The sequence below is a fragment of the Bombina bombina genome, chromosome 7 (assembly GCF_027579735.1).
Source record: "Bombina bombina isolate aBomBom1 chromosome 7, aBomBom1.pri, whole genome shotgun sequence".
Lineage (NCBI taxonomy): Eukaryota > Metazoa > Chordata > Amphibia > Anura > Bombinatoridae > Bombina > Bombina bombina.
Genome location: NC_069505.1, coordinates 273,628,712 through 273,647,825, shown reverse-complemented (window position 1 = coordinate 273,647,825; position 19,114 = coordinate 273,628,712). Strand labels below are relative to the sequence as shown.

At 41.0% G+C, this 19,114-nt stretch overlaps 1 protein-coding gene across 1 annotated transcript in view; it reads right to left on the bottom strand.

The window, feature by feature from the left end:
* PLXND1 (plexin D1) overlaps positions 1-19,114 on the bottom strand; it is a 185,276-nt gene that overhangs the window by 99,029 nt on the left and 67,133 nt on the right. The window contains exons 5-12 of the mRNA XM_053720768.1: positions 15,086-15,218; positions 14,406-14,580; positions 13,322-13,430; positions 11,760-11,856; positions 8,604-8,708; positions 4,280-4,369; positions 1,934-2,027; positions 506-669 (exon numbers count right to left, since the gene is read on the bottom strand). Of these exons, the coding sequence (XP_053576743.1) occupies positions 506-669; positions 1,934-2,027; positions 4,280-4,369; positions 8,604-8,708; positions 11,760-11,856; positions 13,322-13,430; positions 14,406-14,580; positions 15,086-15,218 (967 nt within the window). The remainder of the gene's footprint in view (positions 1-505; positions 670-1,933; positions 2,028-4,279; positions 4,370-8,603; positions 8,709-11,759; positions 11,857-13,321; positions 13,431-14,405; positions 14,581-15,085; positions 15,219-19,114) is intronic.

Sequence of the window (19,114 nt, the reverse complement as noted above, 5' to 3'; positions counted from 1 at the left end):
AAGTGGAAGTTAAAGGGACATTAAAGTATTTTTTTTTATTAATGCAGCAGAAATTATTTAAAGGCATACAAATGTATTTCATGCATAATATTTCACATTCCAATGTTCTTCACATAGCAGAATATGTTCTATGTATTCATAAATAATTGTATATATATACCTGATGGTATTTTGGTATATAAATATATATATATATATATATAAATAAAATTATATATATATGGATAGATATATTCAGAAATATATAGGAATATCTATTTATAAATACATAGAACATATTCTGCTATGTGCACAACCATGGAATATGAAATATTTACAGTAAATACACACTATAATACTTTATTAAATATTAATATTGCATAAATATGCTTTTACATGTTTTCAGCTACTTGACGGCAAAGGGCTCCAATGCACTTATATATATTTATACATATGTATTTATATATATTTGTTCTTTCTCCCATCTTCCCCCTGTCTTGCTGCTTCCGTCTCCAAATGCAGTTACCTTTTTTATCTCTGGTGCGGGACAGTAGTTCTGGACAGGTTGCAGGTCAACATTCAGCCTACAGGAGGCGCTGCTGTCACTCCAGGTGCAAAGGTGCCCGAAGTCTGTGCGCCCAATGCAGCTGGAGCAGTCTGAGGTCTCTGACGTGCAGTCATAAACCTCCACTAGTAGAGAAACGACAGATTTAGTACAAACTCTCAACAAGTATCATAAAGGAAAGTGTGAACTGTGAGCCTTATTAGTAAAGAGTGGTAAAGAATGATCATATTACACTGCTACTAGTAGACACCAATCAGCAAGCGCTACCCAGGTGCTGAACCAGAAATGGGCCGGCTCCTGAGCTTACATTCCTGTCTTTTCAAAGATACCAAGAGAATGAAGAAAAATTTATAATAGGAATAAATTAGAAAGTTGCTTAAAATTGCTGCTCTATCTGAATCATGAAAGAAAAAAATTGGGTTTCATATCCCTTTACGTTAAATATGTTTTTATATACAATATCATTTTTTTTAAATGCAAAGGACAAATAGTCATTCCTAAGTACAGCAGGACAATAACACTATGGGGCCTATTTATTAAAGGTCTGTCGGACCTGATCTGACAGTGCGGATCAGGTCCAACAGATCTCGCTGAATACGGAGAGCAATACGCTCTCCGTATTCAGCATTGCAGCAGCAGCTGGTGCAACGCTGCCCCCTGCAGATTCGCGGCCGCCAGCAGGGGGAGTCAATCAACCCGATCGTACTCGATCGGGTTGAATTGTGGCGATCTCTGTCCGCCTGCTCAGAGCAAGCGGACAGGGTTATGGAGCACCGCTGCTTCATAACTGCTGTTTCTGGAGAGCCTGCATGCTCGCCAGAAAAACGGGGCCTCAAGCTCCATTCGCAGCTTGATAAATGGGCCTCTACGGCTGCTACTCTACAAAATATCTAACATAGTAAACACGAACTTCTTTCTTTTCTAATGCAATTTCTTTCCAGTGTAGGACTATTGTAAATGTCCAGTCTCACTCTAGAGCACTGGTTTTTAAACCGGTCCTCAGACCTCCCTAATAGGCCACGTTTTGAGGATATCTGAAAAAGAGCACAGGTGAAATAATCAGCTGATTTTTAAACAAGGTTATTTTAACTGCACTCACCCAAGGTAATCTAGAAAACCTGGCCTGTTGGGGAGGCTTGAGGAAAGGTTAGAAAACCAGTGCTCTAAAGATATCCAATCACAGCAGCTTTATGCTTCAGGACGCACATCCTGCCTTGTGGCACTGCTAAACAGTCGTGTGCATTTCACATGATTCTGAGCTTCCTGTTTTTCTTGACTTTGACAAGATTTCTAAACCTAACAAATACATTATAATGTGTGTATAAAAATATGCTACCCTAGCAAACCCTCCCTGTATAAATGAAACCAACCCCAGCACATGGCACTTACCTGTCACTGCATCCGGATTATCCAGGAATTGCCCGTAATGTCCGCTTAGCTTTAGGTTGACAGGGAATGCCTGACTTCTCTCAGATGTGTGCAGCTGAGTGACAGAGCACAATGTGTAAGGACTTGTCACTAATAATAGCTGTCAACGCTACCAAAAACACTGGGGTAACACTATCATTAATAATGAGGTAATGCTACCCATAATACTGAAGTAACTCTGCCTCAATAATGTGGTACTGGTATCTATAATACTGGGGTTACTCTCTCTAGTAATCTGTTAATGCTACCCATAATACTGAAGTAACACTGCCTCAATAATGTGGTAATGGTATCTATAATACTGGGGTTACTCTCTCTAGTAATCTGTTAATGCTACCCATAATACTGAAGTAACACTGCCTCAATAATGTGGTAATGGTATCTATAATACTGGGGTTACTCTCTCTAGTAATCTGTTAATGCTACCCATAATACTGAAGTAACACTGCCTCAATAATGTGGTAATGGTATCTATAATACTGGGGTTACTCTCTCTAGTAATCTGTTAATGCTACCCATAATACTGAAGTAACACTGCCTCAATAATGTGGTAATGGTATCTATAATACTGGGGTTACTCTCTCTAGTAATCTGTTAATGTTACCCATAATACTGAAGTAACACTGCCTCAATAATGTGGTAATGGTATCTATAATACTGGGGTTACTCTCTCTAGTAATCTGTTAATGCTACCCATAATACTGAAGTAACTCTGCCTCAATAATGTGGTAATGGTATCTATAATACTGGGGTTACTCTCTCTAGTAATCTGTTAATGCTACCCATAATACTGAAGTAACACTGCCTCAATAATGTGGTAATGGTATCTATAATACTGGGGTTACTCTCTCTAGTAATCTGTTAATGCTACCCATAATACTGAAGTAACACTGCCTCAATAATGTGGTAATGGTATCTATAATACTGGGGTTACTCTCTCTAGTAATCTGTTAATGCTACCCATAATACTGAAGTAACACTGCCTCAATAATGTGGTAATGGTATCTATAATACTGGGGTTACTCGCTCTAGTAATCTGGTAATGCTACCCATAATAATTGGTAATGTAACCTATAATACTGGGAAAACACTAGCCTTAATAATGTGGTGATGGTACACCTAATACTGAGGTAACACCCACTCTAATTATGTGGTAATGATACTTATAACACTAGGGCAACACCCTATTTAAACATATGGTAATAGTGCCCATAATTCTGGTAGTACTGCCTATAATACAGGGGTAACACTCTCCCTAGCAATTTGGAATGTCACCTATAATACTGGTATAACCAACTTCCTTACAATGTGCAAATGGTGCACCTAATACTGGGATAACTGTCCCATATAATCTGGTATTGCTAACTATAATATTAAAGGACCATGATACCCAAATGTTGAAACACTTGAAAATGATGCAGCATAGCTGTAAAAAGCTGACTAGAAAATATCACCTGAACATCTCTATGTAAAAAAAATAAAAATATTTTACCTCAAAATGACCTAAGTATTCAAACCCAATTGCTAAGGACTTTAAGCAGCAAATCAGTATGTCTGTTCCAGGACAGGCAAGGGAGTGAGCCTCGTGCACACTCCTATAATTTCCCTATTCAGTTTAAGAAAGTTTACTATGAAATCTCATGTAAGTTAAATCAAATCTCATGAGATCACAGTAAAAGAGTTCATGACCTCAGCACTGTTGATGCTGACTGGCTGCAGTTCATTTCTTCATTATTTATTTTTTTACCTGCAGCTGAGTAAAACTTTTTACACAGAACTTACTCTGCTGAGCTGAGGAAATTGTGAGGTAAAATATCTTCCTTTTTTACATAGAGAAGCTCAGGTGATATTTTCCTGTCAGCTTTTTACAGTTATACTGCATCAGTTTCAAGTGATTTAGCATATGAGTATTATGTCCCTTTAATAATGTGGTAATCCTACTCATAGGGCTCGATTTATCAAGACCTTTGCCTGCCTATTACTGCAGGTTCTTACAAGATAGGAGAGCTGGGGCGGACAGGGGCGAATATGTACGCCCCTGTCCACCCTTGATTAATAAATCGAGCCCATTATGTTGTCACTAATATTGGCATAAAAACTCCCTTAATATGAAGAATAACACTTATATAGTTAGTGGATTCAACAAGCAAACACAGCTATTTTAAGTGACAAAGTAAAGGTAAAGGAGCCATTTGTAAATAATTTAATACACTCCTGCAGGTAAAATAAGTCATTGGGGTCATGTTGAAGGGGATATGTGTTATAATACTGTCCCTTTAATTCTTCAGTCAAACACTAACAACTTACCAGCACGTTGCTGCATAGGATAGAAGAGGAATTTAACCAATGGGCTGGGAATGTCCGATCTATACCAAAGTCACATTCCAAGGCCTGATCCTGTAAACAATACACAAGTATACCTGTCAGTCTGATGTACCTGTGTGTGTGATATTTATATATATGCTTGTGACATATAAGTGTACAACATTTGTGAATGTGCGTGTGAGATATGTAACTGTGTATGTGACAATTCCTATTTCATGCACGGTTATAGAGAGAGAAAGAGTACAGTGCGAGATATAACTGTATATTTTATACAGAGACAGGATCTATGTGAGAGATAGCTGTGTATCTGACAAAGAGAGTGAGAGAAATGTGTGCATTTTATAAAGAGGATTCACATGAGAGATATGCTTGTAATAGAGAGAGGAGCAGTGAGAGATAGCTGTGTATCTAATAGAGAGAGGAGCAGTAAGAGATAGCTGTGTATCTAACAGAGAGAGGAGCAGTGAGAGATAGCTGTGCATCTAGAGAGAGAGGATCAGTCAGAGATAGCTGTGCATCTGATAGAAAGAGGAGCAGTGAGAGAAAGCTGTGTATCTAATAGAGAGAGGAGCAGTGAGAGATAGCTGTGCATCTAATAGAGAGAGGAGCAGTGAGAGATAGCTGTGTATCTAATAGAGAGATGAGCAGTGAGAGATAGCTGTGTATCTAATAGAGAGAGGAGCAGTGAGAGATAGCTGTGTAACTAATAGAGAGAGGAGCAGTGAGAGATAGCTGTGTAACTAATAGAGAGAGGAGTAGTGAGATATAGCTGTGCATCTAATAGAGAGGAGCAGTGAGAGATAGCTGTGTATCTAATAGAAAGAGGAGCAGTGAGAGATAGCTGTGCATCTAATAGAGAGGAGCAGTGAGATATAGCTGTGCATCTAATAGAGAGAGGAGCAGTGAGAGATAGCTGTGTATCTAATAGAGAGAGGAGCAGTGAGAGATAGCTGTGTATCTAATAGAGAGAGGAGCAGTGAGAGATAGCTGTGTATCTAATAGAGAGAGGAGCAGTGAGAGATAGCTGTGTATCTAATAGAGAGAGGAGCAGTGAGAGATAGCTGTGCATCTAATAGAGAGAGGAGCAGTGAGAGATAGCTGTGTATCTAATAGAGAGAGGAGCAGTGAGAGATAGCTGTGCATCTAATAGAGAGAGGAGCAGTGAGAGATAGCTGTGTATCTAATAGAGAGAGGAGCAGTAAGAGATAGCTGTGCATCTAATAGAGAGAGGAGCAGTGAGAGATAGCTGTGTATCTAATAGAGAGAGGAGCAGTGAGAGATAGCTGTGTAACTAATAGAGAGAGGAGTAGTGAGAGATAGCTGTGTATCTAATAGAGAGAGGAGCAGTGAGAGATAGCTGTGTATCTAATAGAGAGAGGAGCAGTGAGAGATAGCTGTGTATCTAATAGAGAGAGGAGCAGTGAGAGATAGCTGTGCATCTAATAGAGAGAGGAGCAGTGAGAGATAGCTGTGTATCTAATAGAGAGATGAGCAGTGAGAGATAGCTGTGTATCTAATAGAGAGAGGAGCAGTGAGAGATAGCTGTGTAACTAATAGAGAGAGGAGCAGTGAGAGATAGCTGTGTAACTAATAGAGAGAGGAGTAGTGAGATATAGCTGTGCATCTAATAGAGAGGAGCAGTGAGAGATAGCTGTGTATCTAATAGAAAGAGGAGCAGTGAGAGATAGCTGTGCATCTAATAGAGAGGAGCAGTGAGATATAGCTGTGCATCTAATAGAGAGAGGAGCAGTGAGAGATAGCTGTGTATCTAATAGAGAGAGGAGCAGTGAGAGATAGCTGTGTATCTAATAGAGAGAGGAGCAGTGAGAGATAGCTGTGTATCTAATAGAGAGAGGAGCAGTGAGAGATAGCTGTGTATCTAATAGAGAGAGGAGCAGTGAGAGATAGCTGTGCATCTAATAGAGAGAGGAGCAGTGAGAGATAGCTGTGTATCTAATAGAGAGAGGAGCAGTGAGAGATAGCTGTGCATCTAATAGAGAGAGGAGCAGTGAGAGATAGCTGTGTATCTAATAGAGAGAGGAGCAGTAAGAGATAGCTGTGCATCTAATAGAGAGAGGAGCAGTGAGAGATAGCTGTGTATCTAATAGAGAGAGGAGCAGTGAGAGATAGCTGTGTAACTAATAGAGAGAGGAGTAGTGAGAGATAGCTGTGTATCTAATAGAGAGAGGAGCAGTGAGAGATAGCTGTGTATCTAATAGAGAGAGGAGCAGTGAGAGATAGCTGTGTATCTAATAGAGAGAGGAGCAGTGAGAGATAGCTGTGCATCTAATAGAGAGAGGAGCAGTGAGAGATAGCCGTGTATCTAATAGAGAGAGGAGCAGTGAGAGATAGCTGTGCATCTAATAGAGAGAGGAGCAGTGAGAGATAGCTGTGCATCTAAAAGAGAGAGGAGCAGTGAGAGATAGCTGTGCATCTAATAGAGAGAGGAACAGTGAGAGATAGCTGTGCATCTAATAGAGAGAGGAGCAGTGAGAGATAGCTGTGTATCTAATAGAGAGAGGAGCAGTGAGAGATAGCTGTGCATCTAATAGAGAGAGGAGCAGTGAGAGATAGCTGTGCATCTAAAAGAGAGAGGAGCAGTGAGAGATAGCTGTGCATCTAATAGAGAGAGGAACAGTGAGAGATAGCTGTGCATCTAATAGAGAGAGGAGCAGTGAGAGATAGCTGTGCATCTAATAGAGAGAGGAGCAGTGAGAGATAGCTGTGCATCTAATAGAGAGAGGAGCAGTGAGAGATAGCTGTGCATCTAATAGAGAGAGGAGCAGTGAGAGATAGCTGTGCATCTAATAGAGAGAGGAGCAGTGAGAGATAGCTGTGTATCTAATAGAGAGAGGAGCAGTGAGAGATAGCTGTGCATCTAATAGAGAGGAGCAGTGAGAGATAGCTGTGTATCTAATAGAGAGAGGAGCAGTGAGAGATAGCTGTGTATCTAATAGAGAGAGGAGCAGTGAGAGATAGCTGTGCATCTAATAGAGAGGAGCAGTGAGAGATAGCTGTGCATCTAATAGAGAGAGGAGCAGTGAGAGATAGCTGTGCATCTAATAGAGAGAGGAGCAGTGAGAGATAGCTGTGTATCTAATAGAGAGAGGAGCAGTGAGAGATAGCTGTGCATCTAATAGAGAGAGGAGCAGTGAGAGATAGCTGTGCATCTAATAGAGAGGAGCAGTGAGAGATAGCTGTGCATCTAAAAGAGAGAGGATCAGTGAGAGATAGCTGTGCATCTAATAGAGAGAGGAGCAGTGAGAGATAGCTGTGCATCTAATAGAGAGAGGAGCAGTGAGAGATAGCTGTGCATCTAAAAGAGAGAGGAGCAGTGAGAGATAGCTGTGCATCTAATAGAGAGAGGAACAGTGAGAGATAGCTGTGCATCTAATAGAGAGAGGAGCAGTGAGAGATAGCTGCGCATCTAATAGAGAGAGGAGCAGTGAGAGATAGCTGTGCATCTAATAGAGAGAGGAGCAGTGAGAGATAGCTGTGCATCTAATAGAGAGAGGAGCAGTGAGAGATAGCTGTGCATCTAATAGAGAGAAGTGAGAGACAGCTGTGCATCTAATAGAGAGAGGAGCAGTGAGAGATAGCTGTGCATCTAATAGAGAGAGTAGCAGTGAGAGATAGCTGTGTATCTAATAGAGAGAGGAGCAGTGAGAGATAGCTGTGTATCTAATAGAGAGAGGAGCAGTGAGAGATAGCTGTGCATCTAATAGAGAGAGGAGCAGTGAGAGACAGCTGTGCATCTAATAGAGAGAGGAGCAGTGAGAGATAGCTGTGTATCTAATAGAGAGAGGAGCAGTGAGAGATAGCTGTGCATCTAATAGAGAGAGGAGCAGTGAGAGATAGCTTTGTATCTAATAGAGAGAGGAGCAGTGAGAGATAGCTGTGTATCTAATAGAGAGAGGAGCAGTGAGAGGTAGCTGTGTATCTAATAGAGAGAGGAGCAGTGAGAGATAGATGTGCATCTAATAGAGAGAGGAGCAGTGAGAGACAGCTGTGCATCTAATAGAGAGAGGAGAAGTGAGAGATATCTATGCTTGTAATAGAGAGAGGAGCAGTGAGAGACAGCTGTGCATCTTATACAGAGAATATTAGAGTGAAGATAACCAGCTATGTAACACAAAGAGTTGTGCAGTGTGCGATCGCTGAACATTTTATGCAGAGAGATGATCAGACTGGGAAATAGCTGTGTATGTAATATAGAGATTGGAGCAGTGCACAATAGCTATGTATCTTATACAGAGAGAAGTGATGTAAATAGGAACAACTATAATGCACAGAGAATGACAATCACCTGAGTGATGTTCACATTGGATAACGTTAGCGCAATATCAGTGATGACCCCAGTGGGAGTGGGGGGCAGATATGTGTCAGTTATCCTGGGACAGGATGTGCTCTCCTGTAGAAGAAGGACAATTAGGAATTTAAGATCAACTTTAGAATTTCCTTTAGTAAAATAGCAGTTTGCTATGTAATAAAGAAGCGTACTAATTCACACTTACAACATCTTAATAGAAAGAAGTTATGCCCAATACTATAGGCTTTAAAAGCTTAGAATTCTGTGGTCCAGTGCCTTAGCGTTCCCATGTGAAGTGCATTGTACAGCTTTTTATAGGGTTTTAAAAGTTGACCCCATTTCACTCTATGATAATTCACTTATGATAAATTCAAATGCATTGGTAACATGATAACACCCCCTATACCTTTAAAGCTCCCAAACATCCTGTAGTTGCCAGGATTCTCAGGATTTAGGAGATCTGCCCACTGTCCTTCCTGGAGCTCTGTTTCCCATAGAAATGTTATTCGCTTGTAATACTAGGGTGTACGATAATGTGCGCTTGTATTACAAGTAAATCGCAATGGGAACGCAAGCTTGCCTTCACATTGATAAGAAGCATTGCTCTCGATGCATCAGAACCTTGCACAGCAAAGGGGCTAAGTAGCGCAGTGATGGGCAGCATTTTTAAATATATATGTATATGCTTATATACATATATATTTATGTGTTAATATCTGTATATATACATATTAACACATAAATATATATGTATATAATCATATACACATATATTTACATTGGAGTCTATGGAAACACACAGTTCCTAAAGACCACAATGTAAAAGCACTTTACCCCACTCCAATCAACTTTTATGAAGAAAAAAAAAGCTACAATTTTCTTTTAATAAAAAAAACTACAATGCCCTCTATTTTGAGGGCATTTGGGGCACTTTTAGAAAATTAACGAGAGATCTAATCTAATTTCTGGAGCGACCTCACGGTAGCAATAACCAGCCACTTGTAATGGCTGGTTAATTATTGCGCTCCCACAAACAGGAAAATTCGCCTGTTTGCAGGAGCGCAATAATTTAGTGCTCCACTTGTAATCTAGCCCAGAATGTTTTGTGTGTATTTTTTTTTTTTATTATTTATCATGTTCTTAACTTCAAGAAATAGAGATCCCAAGTTTATTTGACCAGTTCATGTTCCCTGAATATCTGAAATAGATTATGCGTTAAAACCACTTAGGTCTCCGAATAAAAGTCATGGCCACTGTGTGCAGTAATACATGAAACTCCGTGTACATAGAGATTTAATAGAAAAATAATTATTCCTCAGTTGCCTCATCTAATGTGTCTGGAAATGGTATAATTAGTTTTAGGTCCATCTCCTGTAATTAAGGAAAGAGATTGCTCGGTAAAACAATATTCAGTTACAAGCCTGGAGTGAGGATTGTATTAAATTGTATTAAAAACCTCCTGATGTTATAGGTAGAAGCCTCATCATTCTCTTTATCAAAGGCTCAATATAAATATACTCTATATGTTAAATCTAAACCATAACATGCAGATACCACCTCCTGATATACAGACATCAGGACACAATGCTCTTACTGCCTTCCAAACACAGATCAGGTTTTCTGTCACTTACGGCCCACCATACTAAATAACACAGTCTTGTGATGTATCTGACATTGATGGCGTTCAGGAACTCTGGCCAGGTAACCCTGCCACCAATAGCGGTAACTTAATAAAGGCGCAGGATTCAAATCGAGTTGGGAACCCTGTGACTCAACTATTACGTTATGATTGTTTAAGTCTTCTGTAAGTGCAATTATATTGTGCATTTGCTAAATTGCACCCCTTAAATTGAAGATGTGCTGTTTACACAGACACACATATTTTACCTGAATTGAATACACAGCTTAAAGACACGTACCCCGAACATCCTCATTACACACAGGCTTCAAGACACGCACCTTTAACCGCCCCCTAATACAGGCATACCGTAATCCAAAAAGTAAGGACAGCACTACTGATCAGTGCTCGAGTGACCGGGGTGTACTGCTTCAATTTGTACAGAAGGTCACCAGCATTTCATATAAAGCTGAAATTCTTTATTAAAGACATATAAAAACAAGCGACGTTTCGGGGATTAACCCCTTAGTCATGCCATCATGAATGGCATGACTAAGGGGTTAATCCCCGAAACGTTGCTTGTTTGTATGTGCCCCTAATTCAGGGATATCGGGCACATACCTCTCATTTTGTAAAACACAGGCACCAACCCATACAAATATAATCTCCTCCTACACACCAGGAAATGCACATCTAACCTCATCTTCACATAAAGACATCAGGATACTCAAATAGAGCACACAATTTTAAGAGGCTTTTCAATTGACTTCAATTATTAAATTGACTTTGTTTTTTTCTGGTATACTTTGTTTAAAATAATATCTAAGTAGGCACAATGCACTACTGGGAGCTAGCTGCTGATTAGTGGCTACACACATATGGCGTAAGTTCAGGAGTGTGCACGTGTCTGCAGCACTATATGGAAGCATTTTTGCTACAATGTTATACATTAGCAAGAGCACTAGATAGCAGCACTTTTTCCTGTCATGTAGGGCTTCAGACACGTGCACGCTACCTATCTAGATATCTCTTCAACAAAGAATAACAAGAGAACGATGCAAATTTGATCATAGAAGTAAACTGGAAACTTTTTTTAAAATCTGAATCATGAAAGGAAAATTTTGGTATTCATGTCCCTTTAAGCAATGAAAACAATTTTAAAGTTGGAGAGGTGAGGGTGCGATTGGAGATCCACAAGCAACTGGCATTGACTCTAACACTCAGCATTCTCCCTTGCGTTCCTTATTATCTGTGATTGCTTTACATATTGTAATTTTCTGTTAATATTGTAATATGTACTATTGATATGTGTGTACATGCTTTTGATGCTCTCATGTTCATTCATCTTTCAAAAACAATAAAAATTATTTTCAAAAAAAAAAAAAAAAAAAAAAAAAAAAACAATTTTAAAGTTAGCTTGTGGTATTTTAATGCACTGTTGTACCAAGCATGAGCCTCTAATCACCTCTAACACACAGACATCTGGATATTTCCCTTCCTTACTAATATACAGACATCACTCAACTGCTCCTTACCTGAACAAACGTCTCACATTTCGAGGTGTTGGTTAGACACTCATACTGATCTTCACACCAGCCACATGGCCAGGGCGCAGAGAGGCAACTGGTACACCTGCAACAGTTATATGTGTGCCAGTGAGTGACTATAGGCATTAACTTACTGCATCTGTTCTGAAGAGCTTATAATTTAAAGGGACAGTAAACAAGACAATTCTATTGTGTTACTACAGAATAACATATCATTTAAAGTGAAAGTAAATCCTAGCATTTTACAAACGCTAGGATTTACTATTGAAACAAATAAAGGGCACTTTCATTAATGAGGTATAAGATACTTCATGTAGAAAACTCCTTTATTTGATTCAAGCTATCGCCGCTCTTAGCTCCTACAGCAGAGCACGGCTAAAAAACTTTTTGGCTAAGAGGTGACGTTTTCACCTCTTAGCCAATAGCTGTGCGGTAAATCCGTATCCCATGGGTGCCAAGTCGGATTTACCGCATGACTATTGGCTAAGAGGTAAAAACGTCACCTCTTAGCCAAAAATTTTTTTAGCCGTGGGCTGCTGTAGCAGCTAAAAACGGTGATCGATTGAAACAAATAAAGGAGCTTTCTACATGAAAGTATCTTATACCTCATGAATGAAAGTGCCCTTTATTTGTTTCAATCGTCAATCCTAGCGTTTGTAAAACGCCAGGATTTACTTTCACTTTAAGCCTTAAAAGGCTTGATTTATCAATTAAAGGGCGGACAGGGGCGTACATATTCACCCCTGTCCACCCCAGCTCTCCTCTGCCCAAATTTAACATTGCCCACGGGTGCCGTTTTGAGCTCGCTTGCAACCCCGCCCGCGCACAGAAGCCAATCATGCGGGGGTATGAGCTGTCAATTTCCCCAGTCAGACGAGGACGTGGAGATTGAAAATTCTCCATCTCAGAGGTGGAAAAGAGGGCCGCTGCTTGATAAATCCTGACTGAAGGTTCTCTTGTGAGAACCTGCAGTCGAAGGGAGCCGAAGGGCTTGATAAATCGAGCCCAAAGCGATGGTAAACTCTCCCCTCTCTTATAAACACAAATCTGGAGTGTTAGTGATATTTTAGATGGAGTTTAATTCATCAGTTGTAATAAAGATGCGCTATAACTTACTTTTTAATATAGATATGAAATTAAAATTATTTGCACTCCGCCGCCTACTTCAAAAGTCAATTTTTCTGTGAGTTAAAAGTAAGTTACAGCTCAACTTCATTACAACTGACTAATTAAACTCCATCTAAAATATCAGAAACATTCCGGGTCTGATTTTATGAAGGGGAGAGTTTACTATCCCTTTGACATTTTTAAAACACATTATACATAACTAAGCATGTTATATACCAATCTCAAGGCGTTTACTGTCCCTTTAATGATCAAATGACAATGTAATAAAGAAGACTTGGGAGTCTACCTAGTTCTATCACTAAGAAAATTATTTTAACCATATTAGGGAAGCAGTTTTTTTTTTTGGGGGGGGGGGGATGTTGTACTCTACTGTCTCTGAGAAATTGGTACCCAGTTTTCTTGCAGTAAATGCAGCATCTTACGGGGTCTTAAAATGAATGGTATTGGTCCTCCTGCAGTCATAGATGGTGAGATGTTGCCAGGCGATATTGGTTCCCTCGGCTATCATGGCAATGTTGACTGTCACATGATCTGTAGTGAAACAAATATGTCAACTACCATGAGTGGGCTCTGTGTGTAGGTTCATAAAAGGGATATTATACAAAAAATCATTCTCTGTTCCACCTGAAAATGTATTTCATAATCTATTACAAAACTGTTATTTGATGGATGCTTCTGTGTTCAATAAAGCAACTTTTTGTAGGAGTTGTCCCTATCAGCCAATAAGTAATAGATACCTATGTATCAAGTGCAAACATGCACTTCCTGGTAATTTAACATGCTCAACCAGCGCTTTTATGTTAGACATGAAAATCACAATTAAGTTTTCGTGGTACAGGTAGAGAATACAATTTAAGATACTTTCAATGTATTCCTATTATCAAATATACTTTGTTCTCTTGGTAGCCTTTGCATACCTAGGTAGCCCCAGGAGCAGGAATGCACTACTGTGAGCTAGCTGGTGATAGGTGGTTACACACATATGTCTATTGTCACTGCCTCACCAGATGTGTTCAGCTAGCTACCAGTAGTGCATTATTCAAAAATAAAATTTTGGCTGGAATGTCCATTTAATATTTAGCGGGGGGGGGGGGGGGCTAATTGGGAGGGCTAACAAAGGTGGTAAAGACACAGCACACAAAGTATATGGAGCACTTTGGAGTTAAATGGGGTGCTACAATGCACCCCCAGCAGCCCCATAAAACCCTTTAAATCAATGTGTCTCATACAGTTGTGTAGCATGAAAATAAATGTCAAACTGGTATTAAATGGATATTTTGCCTTTAAGCCCCCCCCACAACCTGCATTAACATCAGCCAATGCTGAAATATTTGCTGTAGTAAATCTTGGTAATCACATATAAAGAGAACTGTGCAATTTAATCTTTGTTATAGTGTGAGAGTGCTTAGCTATAGTAATCTGGAGAAGACTCTAAATAGTGTGTCACTTTGTGACTCAACAGCTCTGTATCACCGATAAAAACATGTATGTGAGTCACAGCTATACCTTTATTGGGAGGGAATGGTGGGTATCTGTCCCTCGGGAGAAAATTGCAGTTTGCCCATGGTTGGTTGTCAGCGTATAAAACACGCGATGGCATCTGAATTCCGTTGCCATAGTCACATGACACATTCATAAGCCTTAGATCAGGAAGGTTCCCAGTGATGTGGAATATGATTCCCTATGGGAAGGAAATCAGAGGATTCTAAAGCTGCGAAGGATCTAGTATAGAAGAGTTGTGTGACTAATTGTTACGTGTTAAAGGGAATACGAACCCCCAGAAAAATCTTTCATGATTCAGACAGAACATAAAATTTAAAACAACTTTCTGATTTACTCCTATTATCAAATGTGCTTCATTCTCTTGGTATCCTTTATTTGAAGGAGCAACAATACACTACTGGGAGCTAGCTGAACACATTAGGCAGCAAATGACAAGAGGCACATATGTGCAGCCACCAATCAGCAGCTAGCTCCCAGTATGGCATTGTAGCTCCTGAGCCTATCCTAGGAATCATTTTTAACAAAGCATACAAAGAGAAAAAAGCAAATAAGATAATAGAAGTAAATTGGAAAATTGTTTAAAAGCGCATGTTCTATCTGAATTATGGGAAAAAATTGATTAAATGTGACTTTAAAGGACTTCCATAAAAAGTAATACAATACACTAACTTTGGAAGCCTCACCTTAGTCTCTGAATCTATGTCGATCTGACTTGGGATTATTGTCATTGATGGGCACTGTTGGACCCCTCCTACGTTAATGCTGGTCCAGTAGCCGGAAATCATAGAATTGTGGCATTCCTGCTTTAAGGAACATCTGTAAGACAAGGAACAAACTCTAATAAGCAGAATGTTTTGCCTCTGTGCAGATACAGTAAATACCTTATAAGTAAAGGGACATGATAAACAAATGCTGAAGCACATAAAAACAGAATTTATGTTTACCTGATAAATTACTTTCTCCAACGGTGTGTCCGGTCCACGGCGTCATCCTTACTTGTGGGATATTCTCTTCCCCAACAGGAAATGGCAAAGAGCCCAGCAAAGCTGGTCACATGATCCCTCCTAGGCTCCGCCTACCCCAGTCATTCGACCGACGTTAAGGAGGAATATTTGCATAGGAGAAACCATATGATACCGTGGTGACTGTAGTTAAAGAAAATAAATCATCAGACCTGATTAAAAAACCAGGGCGGGCCGTGGACCGGACACACCGTTGGAGAAAGTAATTTATCAGGTAAACATAAATTCTGTTTTCTCCAACATAGGTGTGTCCGGTCCACGGCGTCATCCTTACTTGTGGGAACCAATACCAAAGCTTTAGGACACGGATGATGGGAGGGAGCAAATCAGGTCACCTAGATGGAAGGCACCACGGCTTGCAAAACCTTTCTCCCAAAAATAGCCTCAGAAGAAGCAAAAGTATCAAACTTGTAAAATTTGGTAAAAGTGTGCAGTGAAGACCAAGTCGCTGCCCTACATATCTGATCAACAGAAGCCTCGTTCTTGAAGGCCCATGTGGAAGCCACAGCCCTAGTGGAATGAGCTGTGATTCTTTCGGGAGGCTGCCGTCCGGCAGTCTCGTAAGCCAATCTGATGATGCTTTTAATCCAAAAAGAGAGAGAGGTAGAAGTTGCTTTTTGACCTCTCCTTTTACCGGAATAAACAACAAACAAGGAAGATGTTTGTCTAAAATCCTTTGTAGCATCTAAATAGAATTTTAGAGCGCGAACAACATCCAAATTGTGCAACAAACGTTCCTTCTTCGAAACTGGTTTCGGACACAGAGAAGGTACGATAATCTCCTGGTTAATGTTTTTGTTAGAAACAACTTTTGGAAGAAAACCAGGTTTAGTACGTAAAACCACCTTATCTGCATGGAACACCAGATAAGGAGGAGAACACTGCAGAGCAGATAATTCTGAAACTCTTCTAGCAGAAGATATTGCAACCAAAAACAAAACTTTCCAAGATAATAACTTAATATCAACGGAATGTAAGGGTTCAAACGGAACCCCCTGAAGAACTGAAAGAACTAAGTTGAGACTCCAAGGAGGAGTCAAAGGTTTGTAAACAGGCTTGATTCTAACCAGAGCCTGAACAAAGGCTTGAACATCTGGCACAGATGCCAGCTTTTTGTGAAGTAACACAGACAAGGCAGAAATCTGTCCCTTCAGGGAACTTGCAGATAATCCTTTTTCCAATCCTTCTTGAAGGAAGGATAGAATCTTAGGAATCTTAACCTTGTCCCAAGGGAATCCTTTAGATTCACACCAACAGATATATTTTTTCCAAATTTTGTGGTAAATCTTTCTAGTTACAGGCTTTCTGGCCTGAACAAGAGTATCGATAACAGAATCTGCGAACCCTCGCTTCGATAAGATCAAGCGTTCAATCTCCAGGCAGTCAGCTGGAGTGAGACCAGGTTCGGATGTTCGAACGGACCTTGAACAAGAAGGTCTCGTCTCAAAGGTAGCTTCCATGGTGGAGCCGATGACATATTCACCAGATCTGCATACCAAGTCCTGCGTGGCCACGCAGGAGCTATCAAGATCACCGACGCCCTTTCCTGATTGATCCTGGCTACCAGCCTGGGGATGAGAGGAAACGGCGGGAATACATAAGCTAGTTTGAAGGTCCAAGGTGCTACTAGTGCATCCACTAGAGCCGCCTTGGGATCCCTGGATCTGGACCCGTAGCAAGGAACTTTGAAGTTCTGACGAGAGGCCATCAGATCCATGTCTGGAATGCCCCACAGTTGAGTGACTTGGGCAAAGATTTCCGGATGGAGTTCCCACTCCCCCGGATGCAATGTCTGACGACTCAGAAAATCCGCTTCCCAATTTTCCACTCCTGGGATGTGGATAGCAGACAGGTGGCAGGAGTGAGACTCCGCCCATAGAATGATTTTGGTCACTTCTTCCATCGCCAGGGAACTCCTTGTTCCCCCCTGATGGTTGATGTACTCAACAGTTGTCATGTTGTCTGATTGAAACCGTATGAACTTGGCCCTCGCTAGCTGAGGCCAAGCCTTGAGAGCATTGAATATCGCTCTCAGTTCCAGAATATTTATCGGTAGAAGAGATTCTTCCCGAGACCAAAGACCCTGAGCTTTCAGGGATCCCCAGACCGCGCCCCAGCCCATCAGACTGGCGTCGGTCGTGACAATGACCCACTCTGGTCTGCGGAAGGTCATCCCTTGTGACAGGTTGTCCAGGGACAGCCACCAACGGAGTGAGTCTCTGGTCCTCTGATTTACTTGTATCCTCGGAGACAAGTTCGTATAGTCCCCATTCCACTGACTGAGCATGCACAGTTGTAATGGTCTTAGATGAATGCGCGCAAAAGGAACTATGTCCATTGCCGCTACCATCAAGCCTATCACTTCCATGCACTGCGCTATGGAAGGAAGAGGAACGGAATGAAGTATCCGACAAGAGTCTAGAAGTTTTGTTTTTCTGGCCTCTGTCAGAAAAATCCTCATTTCTAAAGAGTCTATTATTGTTCCCAAGAAGGGAACCCTTGTTGACGGAGATAGAGAACTCTTTTCCACGTTCACTTTCCATCCGTGAGATCTGAGAAAGGCCAGGACGATGTCCGTGTGAGCCTTTGCTTGAGGAAGGGACGACGCTTGAATCAGAATGTCGTCCAAGTAAGGTACTACAGCAATGCCCCTTGGTCTTAGCACAGCTAGAAGGGACCCTAGTACCTTTGTGAAAATCCTTGGAGCAGTGGCTAATCCGAAAGGAAGCGCCACGAACTGGTAATGCTTGTCCAGGAATGCGAACCTTAGGAACCGATGATGTTCCTTGTGGATAGGAATATGTAGATACGCATCCTTTAAATCCACCGTGGTCATGAATTGACCTTCCTGGATGGAAGGAAGAATTGTTCGAATGGTTTCCATTTTGAACGATGGAACCTTGAGAAACTTGTTTAAGATCTTGAGATCTAAGATTGGTCTGAACGTTCCCTCTTTTTTGGGAACTATGAACAGATTGGAGTAGAACCCCATCCCTTGTTCTCCTAATGGAACAGGATGAATCACTCCCATTTTTAACAGGTCTTCTACACAACGTAAGAATGCCTGTCTTTTTATGTGGTCTGAAGACAACTGAGACCTGTGGAACCTCCCCCTTGGGGGAAGCCCCTTGAATTCCAGAAGATAACCTTGGGAGACTATTTCTAGCGCCCAAGGATCCAGAACATCTCTTGCCCAAGCCTGAGCGAAGAGAGAGAGTCTGCCCCCCACCAGATCCGGTCCCGGATCGGGGGCCAACATTTCATGCTGTCTTGGTAGCAGTGGCAGGTTTTTTGGCCTGCTTTCCCTTGTTCCAGCCTTGCATTGGTCTCCAAGCTGGCTTGGCTTGAGAAGTATTACCCTCTTGCTTAGAGGACGTAGCACTTTGGGCTGGTCCGTTTCTACGAAAGGGACGAAAATTAGGTTTATTTTTGGCCTTGAAAGGCCGATCCTGAGGAAGGGCGTGGCCCTTACCCCCAGTGATATCAGAGATAATCTCTTTCAAGTCAGGGCCAAACAGCGTTTTCCCCTTGAAAGGAATGTTAAGTAGCTTGTTCTTGGAAGACGCATCAGCTGACCAAGATTTCAACCAAAGCGCTCTGCGCGCCACAATAGCAAACCCAGAATTCTTAGCCGCTAACCTAGCCAATTGCAAAGTGGCGTCTAGGGTGAAAGAATTAGCCAATTTGAGA